Genomic DNA, 20,209 nt, shown 5'->3' with positions numbered 1-20,209 from the left:
ATCCTGCTACTCTTGTTAAAAACTAATAATACTTTCCCCCTTTCCATGTTAAAAATTCCAATTGAAAGTGTTTTTAGACAGAATTGGCCACGGGAATTGGCCATGGGAATAATAATGATTTTTTTTTTTGTAAAGTGGTTTCTTGCATCAAACAAAAACACTTTGTCACCTCCTTGTCTGAAGGACAAGTGGATAAACAGGTTAATGCCAAGCCCTGCACATTTATTTTCTTCAAAAGTCCCATGGAATGTAGGCCTACACTGAACATCACACATTCGCTGCTACTGTAGGCTGAATGACAGAACAACCACGTTAAAATGTTATGCATTGTTTTTGATGGTAGGCCACTCCACATTATGATAATCAAATAGCCACAGTAGCCTACATGGCCATTAAAAACTAACTTAAAACAGGAACAGCCTGTTTGCGCTCAGCAGACCTGAAATTTGCTCAGTGCCCGGGAAAAATTTGAGGGAACATTGGTCATGCAGGCTTCAGAGTGAAGTGCTATCCCGACACGATATGTTTGGAGTTTGCGCATCTTCATACAAAAGAATGAAGAGGTGTGCCTAATTATGTCACATTCATTTATTTATGTCTGATTTCAAGACTTGACATGTAACAGATTAAATACCTCCCAAATTAAATATTTAACTGTTACTGAGGTTTATAGCTTGTAAAATGACAGGGGGCTTTGTTCATTTCAATTTCATGCTCGGTTTATTTTATTTAAAGTCAAACATGAATTGCATCATCATCCTGAAGTTGATGGGATTATTGAGCCCATCGGCACTCTCCGGAGGTCACCCTTGTGAGTTTCGTCAGCAACACGTGACAACGGAGGGCCCTCTGAGCAAGTTGGTAGGAGCAAGGGGATGGTTTGGTATTCACTGATGGCTTCTGGGTGGTTAGATGGAGGAGACATGTTGGCTGGGTGGGGTTGGGGGAATGGCGGACCGCTTATTTTAGTTTCTTCTCCTTTACATAACGTATTTAATATTACTTAAACTCTATAATATGATAAACATGATCAATATTTAGTATGTGTATGTTTTTTGTTGTTGTGGCAGCCAACACATACAATACAAATATGCAGTATATGTGAACAATAATGAATGGAAAATATATTCAATTATAATAATTTGAATACTGTACACCCCCCTAAAAAGGACAAAATAAATAAAAATGCGGTCCCAAAGGGGGCAATCCTTCTCATTTACTGTGTAATTCACTTCACCTGTGGTAAATTGCAAGAGCCTAAAAATAGCCATTCTACCAATTTATCAAAGAAAAAACACAACATTCCACTGTATTTCAGTCAATTGTAAAGTGCAAGGGTGACAATATATTTGACCACATCTGTATGTCTATGCAGTCCATGTGGGAATTGAGTGAACAACCTTACTGTTGAACCCACAATCTTGGTCCAGAGAGCTCCCTCTCTCTTAGACCTACCTGGTCAAGGCAGTTGAGCAAGTCGCAGAGGCAGGCCCACTGCAGCGCAGGCGTGGGGTAGAAGGAGTGGAAGCAGGCGGTGAAGGTGTTGTGGCACTCTTGCAGCACGGCCTCCAGCAGGGTGAGGGGCTGGGAGAGGTAGCCCTGGGGGTCGTTGTCCAGCTTGGTCAGGCAGTTGTCCATGCCCTCTGACAGGATCTTCTTGAGCAAACTACGGGTCTTGCCCACGCACTCCGCCAGCTTGCTGGACTCCTCCACCACCGCCTTGGTGCTGGCTGGTGAGGAGGAAGAGGGGGGAACAGGAATAGGACAGCGGCCTGGGGGTTAAACCAGGGACAATATGATACTGTTACATTCAGAAACTTTACTTAAAGCTGACGGGTATTTTCATTACCTGCTATAACTATAAGCCTTTAGTATAACGCGTATGTTAGGTCTCTCAATGCAGCAAAATCATTGGTATCAACTTTGATTCTTGATTTAGTCTTTTCTATAATTTCCATATTTTTGCTACCTGTGTGTGTGTGTGGTGTGTTACCTGTGTGTGTTACCTGTGTACTACTATGAGCACCTGAATGGTTGTGTTTGTGTGTCTGTGTCTACAGTACATGCGCCTTTGTGTGTGTCCATGCATACTTCCGTGTCTACCCACGTATGTGTACACGTGCACATGCATCTCTGTAACCCTACCAGAGAGCCTACCAGAGATGGGGAAGATCTCACAGATATAGACACGTAGCAGGCGAAGGCAGCAGGTCCCTACGAAGCGCAGACGCTCCAGGTCCAGCAGGGTAGCCGTGTACTGGAAGCCTTTCAGGCCTCTCAGCTCCTCCACCCCCAGCACCAGGGTGGTCCAGCTCCAGTGGAGGATCCTCAGCAGGGACTCAAAACACTCCTACAGGGAGAGGAGGGGAGGACAACTTTACTGCATGTTTATTACCTGTTTACTACAGTTTTACAACCTATTCATGAAACTAGCTTACATCCTAACAAATGCTACATTACACTCCAGGGTGATGTTCAATAGGGCATGCAATGGAAACATTTTCCAAACATTTTGCAACAGAAAACTAAAATAAGTGTTTCTTATTGGACCAGTCCAGGTAGCTCCTCCTCGCTGTTTGAATCAATTTCTTCCATTTGGTGCATGATGAACAAAATTGGTTTCAATATTGCTATCATACAAGCCAGTGTTCTGATTCTGGGGTATCTGCGGCCTGCCTTGGACCAAGTCTAGCTAGGGGAAACACAAGCGTACGGTACGTACCACTGAGACGGTTCGGGCGAAGGAGCGTTTGAGGATGTGAACCGGCTCACTGGTCTGCTGTTTCCCTTTGGCTGCGTTGCCATCGTTCGACGGAAGTCTGCAGTAGTAAAACAACCACATTACATTCCCATTATAAAGTTGGTTACTTGAAGTTCATCAATATACGGGTCACAAATCAGGCAACATTAGAAGTGTAGGAAAATGACTTGCCTGTACAATAGCTGAGGTATTTGACCTGCATTCACGTCGGTACCGTTGTTTGACTTCTTGGAACTCTTGAACTGAAAGACCACACTGCAAAAAGGAGTAGGTTCACATAATTCACAATGTACAATGAGGAATGGGGATATCTGTTCAAGTAATTGTATTTCTATGGACCCCAGTCGGTACCTGTCATCTGTGGTGATGGTGGCCTGTCCGTGGGAGCCACAGTCTGAGCTGGGCCCAGACACCCGGGCCCAGGCCACATACCACCAGCCAAGCTGCAGCAGCACCGGCTCGTCAAACATCATGGCGTACTTCTCCCTGGCAGCGCAGTCGTAGGCCAGGACGTCAGTCTCAGCCATGAGGTCCCCATCTGTCTCATGGTCTCCACCATCAGGCCCCAGCTCAAACAACTGGGGAGTAACACACAACACAAGTCAGTGACAACAGACAAGAGTCAACCTTACCAGCAGAACTTGAATATACCTCTATTCGGACTGCGGCATGAATTCAGCTCTTGGCTAATTTGTTCAATATCACAGAACCTAGCAATTAAATGAATACATTGATAAATACAAAAACAGTTGATGCTAGTATACCTACTAACCTGGAACTTGGAGGTGTACTCAAACTGCAAAGATTACATACAGTGGGGAGAACGATTTTGCAGGTTTTTCTACTTACAAAGCATGTAGAGCTCTGTAAAAATATTTTTATCAAAGGTACACTTCAACTGTGAGAGACGGAATCTAAAACAAAAATCAACAAAAAGATTTTTAAGTAATTAATTTGCATTTTATTGCATGACATAAGTATTTGATACATCAGAAAAGCAGAACTTAATATTTGGTACAGAAACCTTTGTTTGCAATTAGAGTTCATACGTTTCCTGTAGTTCTTGAGCAGGTTTGCACACACTGCAGCAGGGATTATGGCCCACTCCTCCAAACAGACCTTCTCCAGAGCCTTCAGGTTTCGGGGCTGTCGCTGGGTAATACGGACTTTCAGCTCCCTCCAAAGATTTTCTATTGGGTTCAGGTCTGGAGACTGGCTAGGCCACTCCTTAGTTGTCCTGGCTGTGTGTTTCGGGTCGTTGTCATGCAGGAAGATCCAGCCACGACCCATCTTCAATGCTCTTACTGAGGGAAGGAGGTTGTTGGCCAAGATCAATCCATGACGGCGTAGTGTGTTGCGAATGGTTTTCTTTGAGACTGTGGTCCCAGATCTCTTCAGGTCATTGACCAGGTCATGCCGTGTAGTTCTGGGCTGATCCCTCACCTTCCTCATGATCATTGATGCCCCACGAGGTGAGATCTTACATGGAGCCCCAGACGGAGGGTGATTGACCGTCATCTTGAATTTCTTCCATTTTCTAATAATTGCGCCAACAGTTGTTGCATTCTCACCAAGCTGCTTGCCTATTGTCCTGTAGCCCATCCCAGCCTTGTGCAGGTCTACAATTTTATCCCTGATGTCCTTACACAGCTCTCTGGTCTTGGCCATTGTGGAGAGGTTGGAGTCTGTTTGATTTAGTGTGTGGACAGGTGTCTTTTATACAGGTAACAAGTTCAAACAGGTGCAGTTAATACAGGTAATGAGTGGAAAACAGGAGGGCTTCTTAAAGAAAAACTGTCTGTGTGAGCCGGAATTCTTACTGGTTGGTAGGTGATCAAATACTTACGTCATGCAATAAAATGCAAATTTAATACTTAAAAATCATACAATGTGATTTTCTGGATTTTTCTTTTAGATTCTGCCTCTCACAGTTGAAGTGTACCTATGATAAAAATGACAGACCTCTACATGCTTTGTAAGTAGGAAAACCTGCAAAATCGGCAGTGTATCAAATACTTGTTGTCCCCACTGTATATTTACACACATACATATACACACACACACTACATAAATATATATGTATAAACTCAGCAAAAAAAGAAACTGCGTTTATTTTCAGCAAACTAAACATGTAAATATTTGTATGAAAATAACCAGATTAAACAAAAACAACATAAACAGAGTTCCTCTGTCCAGTGTCTGTGTTCTTTTGCCCATCTTAATATTTCATTTTTATTGGCCAGTCTGAGATATGGCTTTTTCTTTGCAGCTCTGCCTAGAAGGCCAGCATCCCGGAGTCACCTCTTCACTGTTGACGTGGAGACTGGTGTGTTGCAGGTACTATTTAATGAAGCTACCAGTTGAGGAATTGTGAGGCTTCTGTTTCTCAAACTAGACACTAATGTACTTGTCCTCTTGCTCAGTTGTGCCCTGGGGTCTCCCACTCCTCTTTCTATTCTGGTTAGAAAAATGTTTATATATAAAATGAATATTGATATGTGTGGTCATAACATGATTTTGTGACAAACCACAACATGTGACCGTATCAAGTGTCCAAAACATAAATATATTGCAAATGCATCTGTTTATGTGCTGTACATGTGCACCTCACTTAGGTTTCAACTCCGGTTGCATGGCCTTTACTTATGTATGGAATACTATGTGATAAGTGTGTGTGCAACAGTATATAAAGTATGCTAATGTACTGGTGTGAAGGCATTTGGGCAGTGGTGTAAAATCCTTCAGTAAAAATACTACTACTGTTATGGAATTATTGTAATCAAAAGGAGACTTAGATTTGTTCAAGACAATCAAACATTAATTAATTATTGCAGAAATGGAGCTCTTCAACGACCCCCCACCCCCACGATTCGTCGAGAGCACAACACAAAAGATACCATGGCCTTTTATAGCTAAGACACCCCCATCGGTCTACATGACAAACAGATGTTTGGAATTGGTCACAAGGTTAAGATTTGTGTGAAAAATGCTTATAATTCACAGCAGACATTATCTGCTATAAAAACATATCATTGTGTAGAAACCAGGGTCTGCCCCCGAGGCATCTCTCCCTGGTACCTTCCATTCAGGCACACAGACACTAATCATGCTATGGATTGCGGTCTTGTGAGGTTTATCGTAAATCCACTGTCAGTGTTAAATCTCCCAGAGGCCCACTTTCAGTAGAACACACACAGATGCGTGTTCTAACAACCCCTTATTCTGTTGCATAAAACAACCATTTGATGCATTTACATTATTATAAAATAATCTTGCAATTATTCTCTCATAATACTTCAGTATTTTGGGGGGTATCTGTACATTATTTTACTATTTATAGTTCTGGCAACTTTTACTTCACTACATTCCGAAAGAAAATATTGTTAATTTCACTCCAGACATTTTCCCTGACACGCAAAAGTACTTGTAACATTTTGACAGGAAAATTGTCCAATTCACACACTTATCAAGAGAATATTCCAGGTCACCGCTACTGCATTTAATTTGGTAGACTCACTAAACACAAATGCTTTGTTTGTAATTTATGTTTGCGTGTTGGAATGTGCCCCTGGGTATCTGTCAATAAAAATACAAATTTGGGCTGTCTGGTTTAACAGAAGGAATTTTAAATTATTTATACTTTTTCGTTTCTTTTCCAATCGAAAATCAAATCAAGAGTCGGCTTTCTATTCCGCAACAAAGCCTCCTTCACTCACGCCGCCAAACTTACCCTAGTAAAACTGACTATCCTACCGATCCTCGACTTCGGCGATGTCATCTACAAAATTGCTTCCAACACTCTACTCAGCAAACTGGATGCAGTTTATCACAGTGCCATCCGTTTTGTCACTAAAGCACCTTATACCACCCACCACTGCGACTTGTATGCTCTAGTCGGCTGGCCCTCCCTGCTACATATTCGGTCGCCACTCCAGGTCATCTATCCTGTGTGGCTCAGTCGGTAGAGCATCGCCAGACCCACTGGCTCCAGGTCATCTACAAGTCCATGCTAGGTAAAGCTCCGCCTTATCTCAGTTCACTGGTCACGATGGCAACACCCATCCGTAGCACGCTCTCCAGCAGGTGTATCTCACTGATCATCCCTAAAGCCAACACCTCATTTGGCCGCCTTTCGTTCCAGTACTCTGCTGCCTGTGACTGGAACGAATTGCAAAAATCCCTGAAGTTGGAGACTTTTATCTCCCTCACCAACTTCAAACATGTGCTATCTGACCAGCTAACCGATCGCTGCAGCTGTACATAGTCTATTGGTAAATAGCCCACCCATTTTCACCTACCTCATCCCCATACTGTTTTTATTTATTTACTTTTCTGCTCTTTTGCACACCAGTATCTCTACCTGTACATGACCATCTGATAATTTATCACTCCAGTGTTAATCTGCAAAATTGTAATTATTCGCCTACCTCCTCATGCCTTTTGCACACATATAGACTCCCCCTTTTTTTCTACTGTGTTATTGACTTGTTAATTGTTTACTCCATGTGTAACTCTTGTCTGTTTACACTGCTATGCTTTATCTTGGCCAGGTCACAGTTGCAAATGAGAACTTGTTCTCAACTAGCCTACCTGGTTAAATAAAGGTGAAATAAAATAAAATAAAAATTATTTTGATAGTTAAGTATAAAAAGTAAATGGAATTGCAAAAATGTACTTAAGTATTTTTAAAGCCAAATACTGTTAGACTAACTCAAGTAGAATGTTACTGTGTGACTTTTACTTTTTCCATTTTCTATTAAGGTATTTCACATTTACTCAAGTATGAAAATGTTGTACTTTTTCCACCACTGGATGTGGCTGGGGGTTTATTGCATTTCTTTCCTATGTCCCCATCAATTTTGTGTGTCTGGTTAAGCATCATCTAATATTTTTTATGTGAACACTTTGTTTACCTGGAATGTTTCCTTACTGTAGGCTACTACTACTTTTAGTCTTAATATTTACTGCTCAAGTCACTGTTTAGCACATGACTTCATATGTGAATCCTGAAAGAGATGGGAGGGGCTGGCTTAAAAGGGTGTGAACAACGCAAAATGGGTGAAGACAAAGGAGAGCTCTCCAGTAGGTACCAAAAAAATCAAAGGCCCTTTTCTCAAAAGTGAGCTTACAAGTTTATCAACTTTCAAAGCAGAATTACTTTCCCATTGTTCCTCAAAAATCCACTGTATACCATTTTAAGTAGACAATGGTGACTTTAAAAAAGGAAGCCTGTACAATATAAAATATATTCCAAAACCTGCGTCCTGTTTGCAACAATGCAAAGTAATACTGCAAAACATGTGGCAAATTAACTTTGTGTCCTGAATACGAAGTGTTATGTTTGGGGCAAATAAAATACAACACATTACCTAGTCTTGCACAGGCAAAATTCTACAGGAAATCCTGGTTCAGTCTGCTTTCCATCAGACACTGAAAGATCACTTCACCTTTCAGCAGAAAAATAACTTAAAACACAAGGCCAAAACTGTCAAGACCAGAAAAATGGTCTAAGAACCAATTTGACAGAGCCTGAATATTTTTTTTAAAGAATGGGCAAATGTTGCACAACCCAGGTGTGGTAAGCTCCTGGAAACTCACCCAGAAAGACTCAGCCATAGTCGCTGCCAAATGTGATACCACAAATTATTGATTTGAGGGGTGTGAATACTTACGTAAATGAGATATTTCTGTATTTAATTTTCATGAATTTAGCTAAGTTTTCAAAAACATGTTTTTACTTTGTCAATATGGGTTAGATGTGTGTAACTGGTTGAGAAAAAAATATTTCATCCATTTTGAATTCAGGCTGTAACACAACTAAATGTGGAAAAAGTAAAGGTGTATGAATACTTTCTGAAGGCACTGTATGGACCTAGAAAACCGAGCTAGAGGAAATGCAGTGTATTTGCTCGTATCCCTGCCACTGACCTTGATCTTAGCGGTGTACTCCCCACGGCCCCCGAACAGGCCCAGCCCCCCCAGCAGGATGTCAGCATCAGCACAGAAGCGGATGGCCTCCACCGAGTGGGCCGAGTAACCCCAGCCACCCCCGTGACCTATGACATTACACAAGAAGTTGCGATAAGTCAGCACTGCAGCATCATCTGTGCTCATAACAATACAATGAGGTTAGTTTTATTAGAAGCATCCAGTCACTGCGATATGACATATGAACATATTGGAATACTGTTCCAATACATCCTAAAGCTTTCCTGAATTACAATAAACTTGAAATGGCACATTTTTAATATATCACTGGTAATGACGTATATGTAATGTTGTTTCAGGCTGGAATGTCTTGTAAATAAATGAATCAAAACACAATAATGAAAGGGATAAGAGAAAAAGTGATAAGAGAAATGGCTGAGTGTGACAAATACTGAAGTAGAAGATGAGAAAATAAAACCATGATCTCCTGTTAGTCATCAGCAAAAATCCCGTGTGTGGACTGAGGACTCACTCTCAAAGCGGTTGACCACGCTGTAGTCTTCTTTGGAGTAGACCTTCATAACGGCCTGAGTCTCCTCTTCTGTGCTGGTCACACCCATCTTCAGCTCCTGCATGGTCGCCAGCGTATCCAGGCAACCTGGTCACAACACACACAGGGGACTTTGCTTAACATTATTAATAATGTGCTTAACATTATAAGAGGTATTGACACCTCTGTTAATTGTTTTGTCTATTTTTGCTATGCTTTTTTTTTTAAAGTGCTTGGCAGTACTGCTGTAATGCGCTGTGTTAAAGTGGGTTATAGTACAGAATAATGCTTTTCTTATAGCTAGGCCTTTCTGAAAGTATGCACATGTATAATGCTCCCTTGCCCGGAGAGAATACGATTAAATAAATAAGATCTAACACTAAGTACTTAAAAGCGTTTTCAATAGCTATAAAAAGGAAATGTCAAAAGTGCTTCAGTGTAAAGCGGAGAGAGGGAGAGAGAGAGGGAGTGAGAGAGAGACAGCGACAGTAGAGTGACGAGACCACTGATATCAAGCAACATACATTTGGCCAATAGTTGCATTGATGCACTGAGCTGGCAGAGCCATGTCAATTTAAATACTGAGGCAAATAGTAAAATAGTATGAATCAAATAGCTGACTGTATTTCCTGGCCAACACAGCCAAAATATTTAAGAGATAAACACATCCACTTTATATTTTCTTGAAAATAATGGACAACGTTGATATTGGCATTATTTCCAAGATAATTGTACAGAGCGGAAGCGTTCAAGCTGTTTTGTTTGTGAAACTTGTTTGAATACATAAATAACAATAAGCTGATGTGCAATTTTGCCTGGCTTAGAAGAGTTGCTGTGTTGTCCAGACACACTGTTCATCACTTTGCATATCAAACACTAGGCAAAAAGTTAGCTAAATCATCTGTTAGCAAATCTGCCAATATCACAAATGAATTCTACAATAGCAGTTGCTGAAAACAGCTGTTCAAACTAGAAACATGTGGGAGGATTTGACAGCATAGCGCCACTTGCATCATGACTGCAAAATTGACAGAAATTCATGCAATCTCTACAAAAAACATTTCAATGCTAGCTAGTTTTCCATCATCAGACCTTCGTTTACAATGTATCCAATTTATGTTTGTGTGGTTGTTGGTTTAGCTTTCTGTAACTTTGTAGCAAGTACGGTCTACATCGTTTAGTTCCCAGTGGATATGACCCGGGACCCGCTACCCTATGAGTAAAAATCCACAGAAAGAGGTATGTCAAATTCGTATCATCATTCTGATTATACCCAGTATGTGCAGGGCTCCGTGGGAGCGGGTGGTGGTGGTGTGGGATCCGGCAGGCAGTGCCAGCTCTGGGCTGAGGATGCTGCAGCTGGCCTGGAGGTCCGTGGCCGAGGGCACACGGGCATCTGCAATCACAGCGTTGTAGCACCACATCTCCCTCGATGCCGGCAGAAATCTACAGGTGGGAGGACAGTGAGGAATTGAAAGATCAAATAGAGGGTATTAAAGGATGTCTGTGTGTGTGTAAGGTAACAAGGTTACAGAGCATTCAGAAATACAGGTAATTCGAAAAGCATTCAGACTCCTTGACTTTCCACATTTGGCTAGGTTACAAACTTATTATAAAACAAATTTAACAAATAGATTGGCAAAATTTCAAAAACCCTGTTTTCGCATTGTTATTATGGGGTATATATATTGTGTATAGACTGATGAGGAGCATTTTCATTTAATCCATTTTAGAATAAGGCTGTAAGGTAACAAAATGTAAAAAAACGGAAGGGGTCTGAATACTTTCCAAATGCACCGTATTTCGTAGACCAGACATTTCTCAAGGGATAGGCGATATGGCTTAAATGTCAGTTTGACATGAACAGCTTGACACTTTGGAATAATAACCTTATATTCTAAATATGCTTTATGAGTAGTGCATGACCGTAGCATGGCAACAAATTAATTATACAGGGTTTTAGTCAGGCTAACTCCATCCTGAATGTTTTATCAAACTTAAACCAAAAATTATAGAACCAGTAGTGAAGTAGTCCAATTTGCCACTTTCCAAAGGAATCAAAATTATCTTTTGCCTCAGACTTTGCTACTGCACATTTGTTCAATTACAGAATTCAGTTTTATTCATTAATTTTAAGCATTTTTATAAATTGGTTAATTGCACACACTCATTTAATACCATTTACAGTCACATTTGTTTTATCCCTGTGAATTGTTTTCATCTCTGTATACCAGGGAAGGGCAACTAGCTTTTAACCATTTACAACAAATATATATATTTTTTCACTTACTTATGAGAGTTAGAATACACAAGGTGCAATTTAGAAATTTGGTTGTGCATCTGAAGTCAATTAGCCCATGCCAGCAAAACATCTAGCGGTCAGCTATCTAAACTTGTAGTAAGCATGGTTGAATTACAGATTGTGGTGGATAATAAAATAATAAATCAAAACTTCCAACATTTGCCTCTTGAACCCTGTCCAGTGTGCGCAACAGCGTCTCTACTTCCTAAGGCGGCTGAATAAATTTGGCATGCCGCCTCGGGTCCTCTCCAAATACTACTGCTGCGCCATCAAGAGCATCTTGACCGGCTACATCACAGACGGGAATTGCTACATACATGACCAGAAAGCACTCCAGCGGATGGTAAAAACGGCCCATTACATCACTTGGAGTGTGCTCCTACCCATCAGGGACATACAGTACCAGTCAAATGTTTACACACATCTTCTCATTCAAGGGTTTTTATTTTCACTATTTTCTACATTGTAGAATAATAGTGAAGACATCAAAACAATGAAATAACACATATGGAATCAAACAATTGATTGGTACAAGCATACTACTTCAAAGCAGCCACACTTTGCCTTGACAGCTTTGCACACAATTGGCATTCCCTCAACAAGCTTCAACTGGAATGCTTTTCCAAGAGTCTTGAAGGAGTTCCCATATGTGCTGAGCACTTGTTGGCTGCTTTTCCTTCACTCTGGGGTCCAACTCATCCCAAACCATCTCAATTGGGTTGAGGTCGGGGTGATTGTGGAGGCCAGGTCATCTGATGCAGCACTTCATCACTCTCCTTCTTGGTCAAATAGCCCTTACACAGCCTGGAGGTGTGTTGGGTCACTGTCCTGTTGAAAAACAAATGATAATCCCACTAAGCACAAACCAGATGGGATAGCGTATCGTTGCAGAATGCTGTGGTAGCCATGCTGGTTAAGTGTGCTTTGAAATCATTGACAGTTTTTTCACCAGCAAAGCCCCCCCGAACCATCACACCTCATCCTCCATGCTTCACGTGGGAACCACGCATGCAGAGATTATCCGTTCACCTTCTCTGCATCACAAAGACATGGCGGTTGGTACCAAAAATAAATTATTTTGACCAACAGACCAAAGGACAGATTTTCACCGGTCTAATGTCTATTGCTCATGTTTATTGGCCGAATCAAGTCTCTTCTTCTTATTGGTGATGGCTATTTAAAGAATGCCAAATATAAAATGTATTTTCATTTGTTTAACACTGTTTTGGTTACTACATGATGTGTGTTATTTCAAAGTTTTAATGTCTTCACTATTATTCCACAATGTAGAAAAAAGCAAAAATAAAGAATAACCATTGAATGAGTAGGTGTTTTAAAACTTTTGACTGGTAGTGTATGTGACTAGTTTCAGGAAACTAGCCATATGTCGCGCTTCATCACTTCACTGGAGATCCATTTGAACGTAAACTTTTTTTAATTATCAAAATGTGTTTTTTTGGGGGGTGGGGGGTGGAAAGGCTTTCTGGAACATGTGAACTTTCATGTGCCTTACTAAACTTGTATGCCATCTGTTAAGACGAATAAAAATGTTAAATTACGAGCCTAGTTGGTTTAGCCACAGAAGAAGTCAGCAACCTTCCAACCTTGGTCTGCCATGTAGCACGCTTTTGTCTATTTGAGCTGGTCAGCATGTGAGGGTAATACTGTCTAACGTTGCTTTTAAAAAATATACACTGCTCAAAAAAATAAAGGGAACACTTAAACAACACAATGTAACTCCAAGTCAATCACACTTCTGTGAAATAAAACTGACCACTTAGGAAGCAACACTGATTGACAATAAATTTCACATGCTGTTGTGCAAATGGAATAGACAACAGGTGGCAATTAGCAAGACACCCCCAATAAAGGAGTGGTTCTGCAGGTGGTGACCACAGACCACTTCTCAGTTCCTATGCTTCCTGGCTGATGTTTTGGTCACTTTTGAATGCTGGCGGTGCTTTCACTCTAGTGGTAGCATGAGACGGAGTCAACAACCCACACAAGTGGCTCAGGTAGTGCAGCTCATCCAGGATGGCACATCAATGCGAGATGTGGCAAGAGGTTTGCTGTGTCTGTCAGCGTAGTGTCCAGACCATGGAGGTGCTACCAGGAGACAGGCCAGTACATCAGGAGACGTGGAGGAGGCCGTAAGGAGGGCAACAACCCAGCAGCAGGACCGCTACCTCTGCCTTTGTGCAAGGAGGAGCACTGCCAGAGCCCTGCAAAATGATCTCCAGCAAGCCACAAATGTGCATATGTCTGCTCAAACGGTCAGAAACAGACTACATGAGGGTGGAATGAGGGCCCAACATCCACAGGTGGGGGTTATGCCACTGGCACCCTGTGCTCTTCACAGATGAAAGCAGGTTCACACTGAGCACGTGACAGACGTGACAGTCTGGAGATGCCGTGGAGAACGTTCTGCTGCCTGCAACATCCTCCAGCATGACCGGTTTGGTGGTGGGTCAGTCATGGTGTGGGGTGGCATTTCTTTGGGGGGCGCACAGCCCTCCATGTGCTCGCCAGAGGTAGCCTGACTGCCATTAGGTACCGAGATGAGATCCTCAGACCCTTTGTGAGACCATATGCTGGTGCGGTTGGCCCTGGGTTCCTCCTAATGTAAGACAATGCAAGACCTCATGTGGCTGGAGTGTGTCAGCAGTTCCTGCAAGAGGAAGGCATTGATGCTATGGACTGGCCCGCCTGTTCGCCAGACCTGAATCCAATTGAGCACATCTGGGACATCATGTCTCGCTCCATCCACCAACTCCACGTTGTACCACAGACTGTCCAGGAGTTGGCGGATGCTTTAGTCCAGGTCTGGGAGGAGATCCCTCAGGAGACCATCCGCCACCTCATCAGGAGCATGCCCAGGCGTAGGGAGGTTATACAGGCACGTGGAGGCCACACACACTACTGAGCCTCATTTTGACTTGTTTTAAGGACATTACATCAAAGTTGGATCAGCCTGTAGTGTGGTTTTCCACTTTGAGTGTGACTCCAAATCCAGACCTTCACAGGTTGATAAATTTGATTTCCATTGATCATTTTTGTGTGATTTTTCTTCTTTACAAGTATATAAAGAAAAAAGTATTTAATAAGAATATTTCATTCATTCAGATCTAGGATGTGTTATTTTAGCGTTCCCTTTATTTTTTTTGAGCAGTGTATATTGCGTAGTAGATATATTACTGCATGAGTGCTGCTCTCCACTTTCCGGAGGACCGAGTTTTAAAATCAGTGGAAATAGAGTATGAGCTAAGGAGATGAGAAAATACTTGTCGCCGGATGTCTTCAAACTAAGGGCAACCATGGCTTCCGGGACAGAGAGGGAGAAGCGTCCATCCATGTATACGGGTAAGAGAGTCTAGCTAGTTACATTGCAGATATTACACGTTTCTAATTTTGTCAGAAAGTCATTTTCCTTTCAAGGTAAGTGTACTGTTAGCTAGCTAACGGCTGGCTGGCTCGCTACCTAATGTTACGTGTATGATCTGTGTAGTCATATTATTCGTATCTCAGAGCCATTTGCTTTGCTAGTTATAGCCTAATGTTAGCTAGCTAACATTAAACATGGTTGGTTAGCTACCTGCAGTTTCATGCAGTGTAGTAATGTCACGAGTTGGGATTATGGTTCATTGTTTAGCTAGCTAGCTACATGTCTAAACAAAAGACTCCACTACGCAAGTAAACATTTCAAATGAATGTTGATGTCACTGCGACAACTGTTGATATACATAGCTGGTAAATTCGCTCTGGCTATCAACGCCAATTTCGGAGCACTCGTCTGTGTGTGCCAAAGCGCAGAATAACTGGCGAATTAACCGACTCTCAACACCCGTTGAATATGGCCGGTGTCAGTAAACGTAGGCAAAAAAAGTGTAGTCGATCAAGAGACTAAAATAAAGTGAGACAAGTTTCGTCCCACCTAGCGTAATCTGCACAAATAATGGGTATAGGCTGTCAATATTCGTGTTAATTACAGTCATAAGCAACTTCGACATTGGGAATATGGTGAATTGTGGTCAAATCCATTTGAAATCAAATCTCTGATTTCTCGAGCCATCAGTTTCCTTGCCTGTTAGCCATGACTGTAGACAACTTAATGTCAACTGGCACGATTGCAAACCTTTCAAACAGTCACACACAACAGCTAATCATAAGCAAAATAACACAGAACATCTTATATTGCCGAAAATGGGCTCTGTTGTAACTTACACAGTACCAGTTAAGAGTTTGGACACACCTACTCATTCAAGGGTTTGTTTTTTTTCTTCCATTTTCTAAATTGTAGAATAGTGATGACATAAAAACTATAAAACAACACATATGGAATCATGTTGTAACAAAAAAGTGTTTAGCAAATCAAAATAGAATTTATATTTCAAATTCTTAAAAGTAGCCATCATTTGCCTTGATGACAGCTTTGCACACTCTTGGCATTCTCTCAACCAGCTTCACAAGGAATGTTATCCAATAATCTTGAAGGAGTTTGCTGAGCACTTGTTGGCTGCTTTTCCTTCACTCTGCAGTCCAAACCATCCTTCGTCAAATAGCCGTTACACAGTCTGGAGGTGTGTTGGGTCATTGTCCTGTTGAAAAACAAGTGATAGTCCCAATAAGCTCAAACCAGATGGGATGGCGTATGGATGCAGAATGCTGAGGTAGCCATGCTGGTTAAGTGTGCCATAAATTATAAATAAATCACTGACCGTGTCAGCAGCAAAGCAACCCCACACCATCACAACTCCTCCTCCATGCTTCACGGTGGGAACCACACACATGGAGGTCAGCTGTACACCTATTCTGCTTCTACCAAAGACACGGCGGTTGGAACCAAAAATCTCTTCTTATTTTTGGTGTCCTTTAGTAGTGGTTTCTTTGCAGCAATTCAACCTTGAAGGCATGATTCACACAGTCTCCTCTGAACAGTTGTTGTTGAGATGTGTCTGTTACTTGAACTCTGAAGCATTTATTTGGGAAGCCATTTCTGAGGCTAGCAACAGTAACAAACTTATCCTCTACAGCAGAGGTAACTGAGTCTTCCTTTCCTGTGGCGGTCCTCATGAGAGCCAGTTTCATCATAGCGCTGGATGGTTTTTGCAACTGCACTTGAAGAAACTTTCACATGTCTTGACTGATCTTCATGTCTTAAAGTAATGGACTGTCGTTTCTCTTCGCTTATTTGAGCTGCCATAATATGGACTTGGTCTTGTACGAAAAAGGGCTATCTTCTGTATACCACCCCTACCATGTCACAACATAACTGATTGGCTCAAAAGCATTAAGGAAAGAAAGAAATTCCACAAATTCCAGGTGACCTCATGAAGCTGGTTGAGAGAATGCCAAGAGTGTGCAAAGCTGTCAGGACAAGGCAAAGGGTGGCTACTTTGAATAATCTCAAATAATTGGATTTGTTTAACACTTTTTTAGAAATTACATGTGTTATTTCAAAGGTGAAGTCTTCATTATTATTCTGTTCCTAGGCCGTCATTGAAAATAAGAATTTGTTCTTAACTGACTTGCCTAGTAAAATAAAGGTTAAAAAAAAAATGTAAAAAAATTCTACAATGTAGAAAATAGTACAAATAAAGAAAAACCCTTGAATGAGTAGGTATGTCCAAACTTTTGACTGGTAGTGTTTAACATTATAAACTCCCTATCCTGTAGATTAATGTCAATCTCAAGATAATGAAAACCAAAAAACATAGGAATGTATTTTTCAGCACCTGGAACTAAATTTGCTTGCTATTGTGACTCGTACTCTTTCCATCTTTGCTATGCAATCAAAGAGTGGTTGCTAGGCAGACGTCCTGCTATGCATTCTTGTCAATTGCTAGCTATTAGCCATGGACAACAAACACAATCGGTCAAACTACCTGCATTTTGGTTTGCTTTAGTGGTTTTCAATTGACATTTGTAAATATTCATAATAATGATGCCGATGCATTATTCGGCTGTCTGGCTCAGTGAAGCTGCTGCCTCGTTAAGACATTCTTCACTCTCTATGTTAGGCTACAGGGGAGATTGCATTTGTAAATTGCAACTTTGTTGCAGAGGTCGGACAGGTTTTAACAAACCCCAATATTTGCAAACCAAACAATAGGCTAGAACCAAGGGGTATTAATGTGTTAAATAAATTCCTTATTGCTTTTCTCCACATTTGCCGTGGCATATCAAGAACACAGAGCTACTTGAAATAGAACAGTAAAGATTTTTTGAATCATAGCCGTGGGTCGTCTCATATGTACATGGCTGGAATTCAAACTACCTGGTTTATAAAGTTAAATACGATATAGCCTACAGTCCAGTTCTATGTGAGTTAAACATTCCAATCTAGAAAATAAGAATATATCTTACAACACCGAGTCAAAGCAAACAAACTACCTCTGATACTCCCTCCGTACCACCAGTACTCTTAACAGTGGTAGAAATAATAACACCGTTAAAACCACTGCGGTTATTGACTATAGGTTTTGAGTTTCCTGTCTGTCACATTTAAAAGGAGAATGAGTCTGAAATGATACCATACTCCACATAGCATCACCAATGCTAGATTCACTCCACAGGACTGACCCAAACCGTACTGATCTGACTCTGACTCTCTCCAACAATTATGGAGGATCTGCTCATTAGTGTGAAAACAGTGCACCCTATTTATAGAAAACGATGTTCTATGAGACACAGCTAAACTCAGAAGAACAGGAAATAGGGAGGGATAGAGAGAAAGAGATAAAAATTGAAATAAAGAGAAAGAGAATGAGTCTGACCTCCAGATGACGTCGTAGACTGGGTCAAGACAGAGGCCGAAGCCCTGCAGGTCCTCCTGCTCTGAGTCATTGAAGGTGCGACAGCTGCCATCCAGCTTGTTGATCAGCAGGCATTTAAAGGGGGGGGGCTCCGACACTGAGGTGGGGACTAAGCCTGGTACGGACACAGAGAAGGGAGGTTAATTAAAAGCACAGTGCAGTCAAAAACGTGATTTACCTGTGTTTTATATACATTATGAGGGATCTTTTATTTAAGCTCATGAAACATGGGACCAACACTTTACATGTTTCGTTTATATTTTTGTTATGTAGCAAGCTAAAAGCACGGAGCCTAACGTTAGTTAGCTATTAGGAGGATGTCATGTAATGTCATTGGAGGAGTGGGTGAGTGACTGACTTTATCACGTCATATCATTTTCGGTGGCATTACACAGCTAGAGACACAGGTGTCATTTATTTAGCTAGCCAGAACGACTGTTATACAGTTAGCATATCTCTTGCGTTCGCAAATTCAATCTGACTATCTTCTCCGATTTCAGAGCACTCTCATCTGAGTGTGGCAGAGCGCAGAATAACTGATGAATTTACAAACGCGTAACACCCATTAGATGACAGGTGTCAGTAAACGTAGGCAAAAAAAGTAATCATCACAAACGATGTAGATAACATGTAACCAGCTCTGCTACAGCGAGTAAAATGGTCAGAGTGAGGTGTTCTCTCACTTGTGTCTGAAAGAGGGCTCCCGAGTGGCGCAGCGGTCTAAGGCACTGCATCTCAGTGCTAGAGCTGTCACTACAGACCATGATTCAATTCCAGGCTGTATCACAACCGGCTGTGATTGGGAGTCCCATAGGCTGAGTTTGGCCCGGGGTAGGCCGCCATGTAAATACGAATTTGTTCTTAACTGATTTGCCAAGTTTAATAAAGGTTCAATAAAAAAATACATTTAAAAAAAGTAGCTAGCTAGCAAGCTAGACAACTTTAGCCAGATAGCGTGGGTGCTTGGTTGGGACAAGAATGAATGCATTGGCAGGCAAGCTGCAGAAGGATGAGTGGGCTACAATTTCCCATGGTTTATCAGTGCAATTTTGACAGTCAACTAGCTGAAAAAGTTGAGTTCAAATGTTCAAATGTATCAAATGTTCCTTCATTATATTTTAGGTAATCTTGCTCTGGCTAGCATTAGTTGTTGATCTTGTTGTTGTGCGTAACTGAGGGAGAGAGAGCCTTCCTTCATGGTTGTTTGATCAATTGGACTGCAAAGTTCCCAGATGTAAGAGGACTCCCTTGGTATTTACATATTTGCAGAAATCCATTCAGGTGTATTTTGTGGCTTTTGGCGAATGCGTTCTAATGATCTAAAGTCACACTGTTAATACTGCCTGAAAACACACAGTCCAGTTCAAAGTGAATTACGGAAGTCCTTTGTGGAAAATGGCTTGTTTGCATGAAGGCCTACTGTAGCTCTGATTGACTAAGGCGCACCTGTCTGAGTAGACTCCGGTCTTGTGTGAGACATATGTTTTTATTAGGTTTTAATTACTGCAGTATTAATTGTCCTAATGCATGGCCCCTTTCCTACTCTATATTGCTATAGAACTTCACAAATACCTAAGTATAAGTAATTCCCAAACACTAAGAATTTATGAAAATGTAAAAATGAACATATCTAAAGTGCTCGCTTGTCAAAAGTGTCATTTTATTCCTGGGGGTGTATATGAACAGATTTTAATAAGATTTCATGTTGCTAAAATGCTGTCAGTTCCACTTTAAAGGCTAATGTGTTTTTTTGTTGAGGTACATTTTTAAGAAAGGCTAGCTAAAATGGCATAGGAGATAGTTCATTGTTTAATCTAAAAACTATATATTTTGTGTAATATATTCACACAAAACAA

The 20,209-nt window shown here is 41.3% G+C and overlaps 1 protein-coding gene across 18 annotated transcripts in view; it reads right to left on the bottom strand.

Moving 5' to 3' along the window:
• Nucleotides 1–20,209, bottom strand: part of LOC135519932 (E3 ubiquitin-protein ligase MYCBP2) — a 317,195-nt gene that overhangs the window by 151,044 nt on the left and 145,942 nt on the right. For 13 of the 18 annotated variants that reach the window (XM_064945153.1, XM_064945155.1, XM_064945157.1 and 10 more), the window contains 9 exons: nucleotides 18,315–18,468; nucleotides 10,513–10,685; nucleotides 9,222–9,347; nucleotides 8,690–8,817; nucleotides 3,113–3,339; nucleotides 2,933–3,016; nucleotides 2,723–2,819; nucleotides 2,158–2,350; nucleotides 1,456–1,772 (listed from right to left, as the gene is read on the bottom strand). In XM_064945153.1, the coding sequence (XP_064801225.1) occupies nucleotides 1,456–1,772; nucleotides 2,158–2,350; nucleotides 2,723–2,819; nucleotides 2,933–3,016; nucleotides 3,113–3,339; nucleotides 8,690–8,817; nucleotides 9,222–9,347; nucleotides 10,513–10,685; nucleotides 18,315–18,468 (1,499 nt within the window). The remainder of the gene's footprint in view (nucleotides 1–1,455; nucleotides 1,773–2,157; nucleotides 2,351–2,722; nucleotides 2,820–2,932; nucleotides 3,017–3,112; nucleotides 3,340–8,689; nucleotides 8,818–9,221; nucleotides 9,348–10,512; nucleotides 10,686–18,314; nucleotides 18,469–20,209) is intronic. The other 5 variants (XM_064945159.1, XM_064945168.1, XM_064945169.1 and 2 more) reach the window with 1 other exon arrangement.

The sequence above is a fragment of the Oncorhynchus masou genome, chromosome 29 (genome assembly GCF_036934945.1).
Source record: "Oncorhynchus masou masou isolate Uvic2021 chromosome 29, UVic_Omas_1.1, whole genome shotgun sequence".
NCBI classification, from domain to species: Eukaryota; Metazoa; Chordata; class Actinopteri; order Salmoniformes; family Salmonidae; genus Oncorhynchus; species Oncorhynchus masou.
The sequence above is the reverse complement of the archived record's forward strand: the minus strand, read 5'-3'. Positions and strand labels throughout refer to the sequence as shown.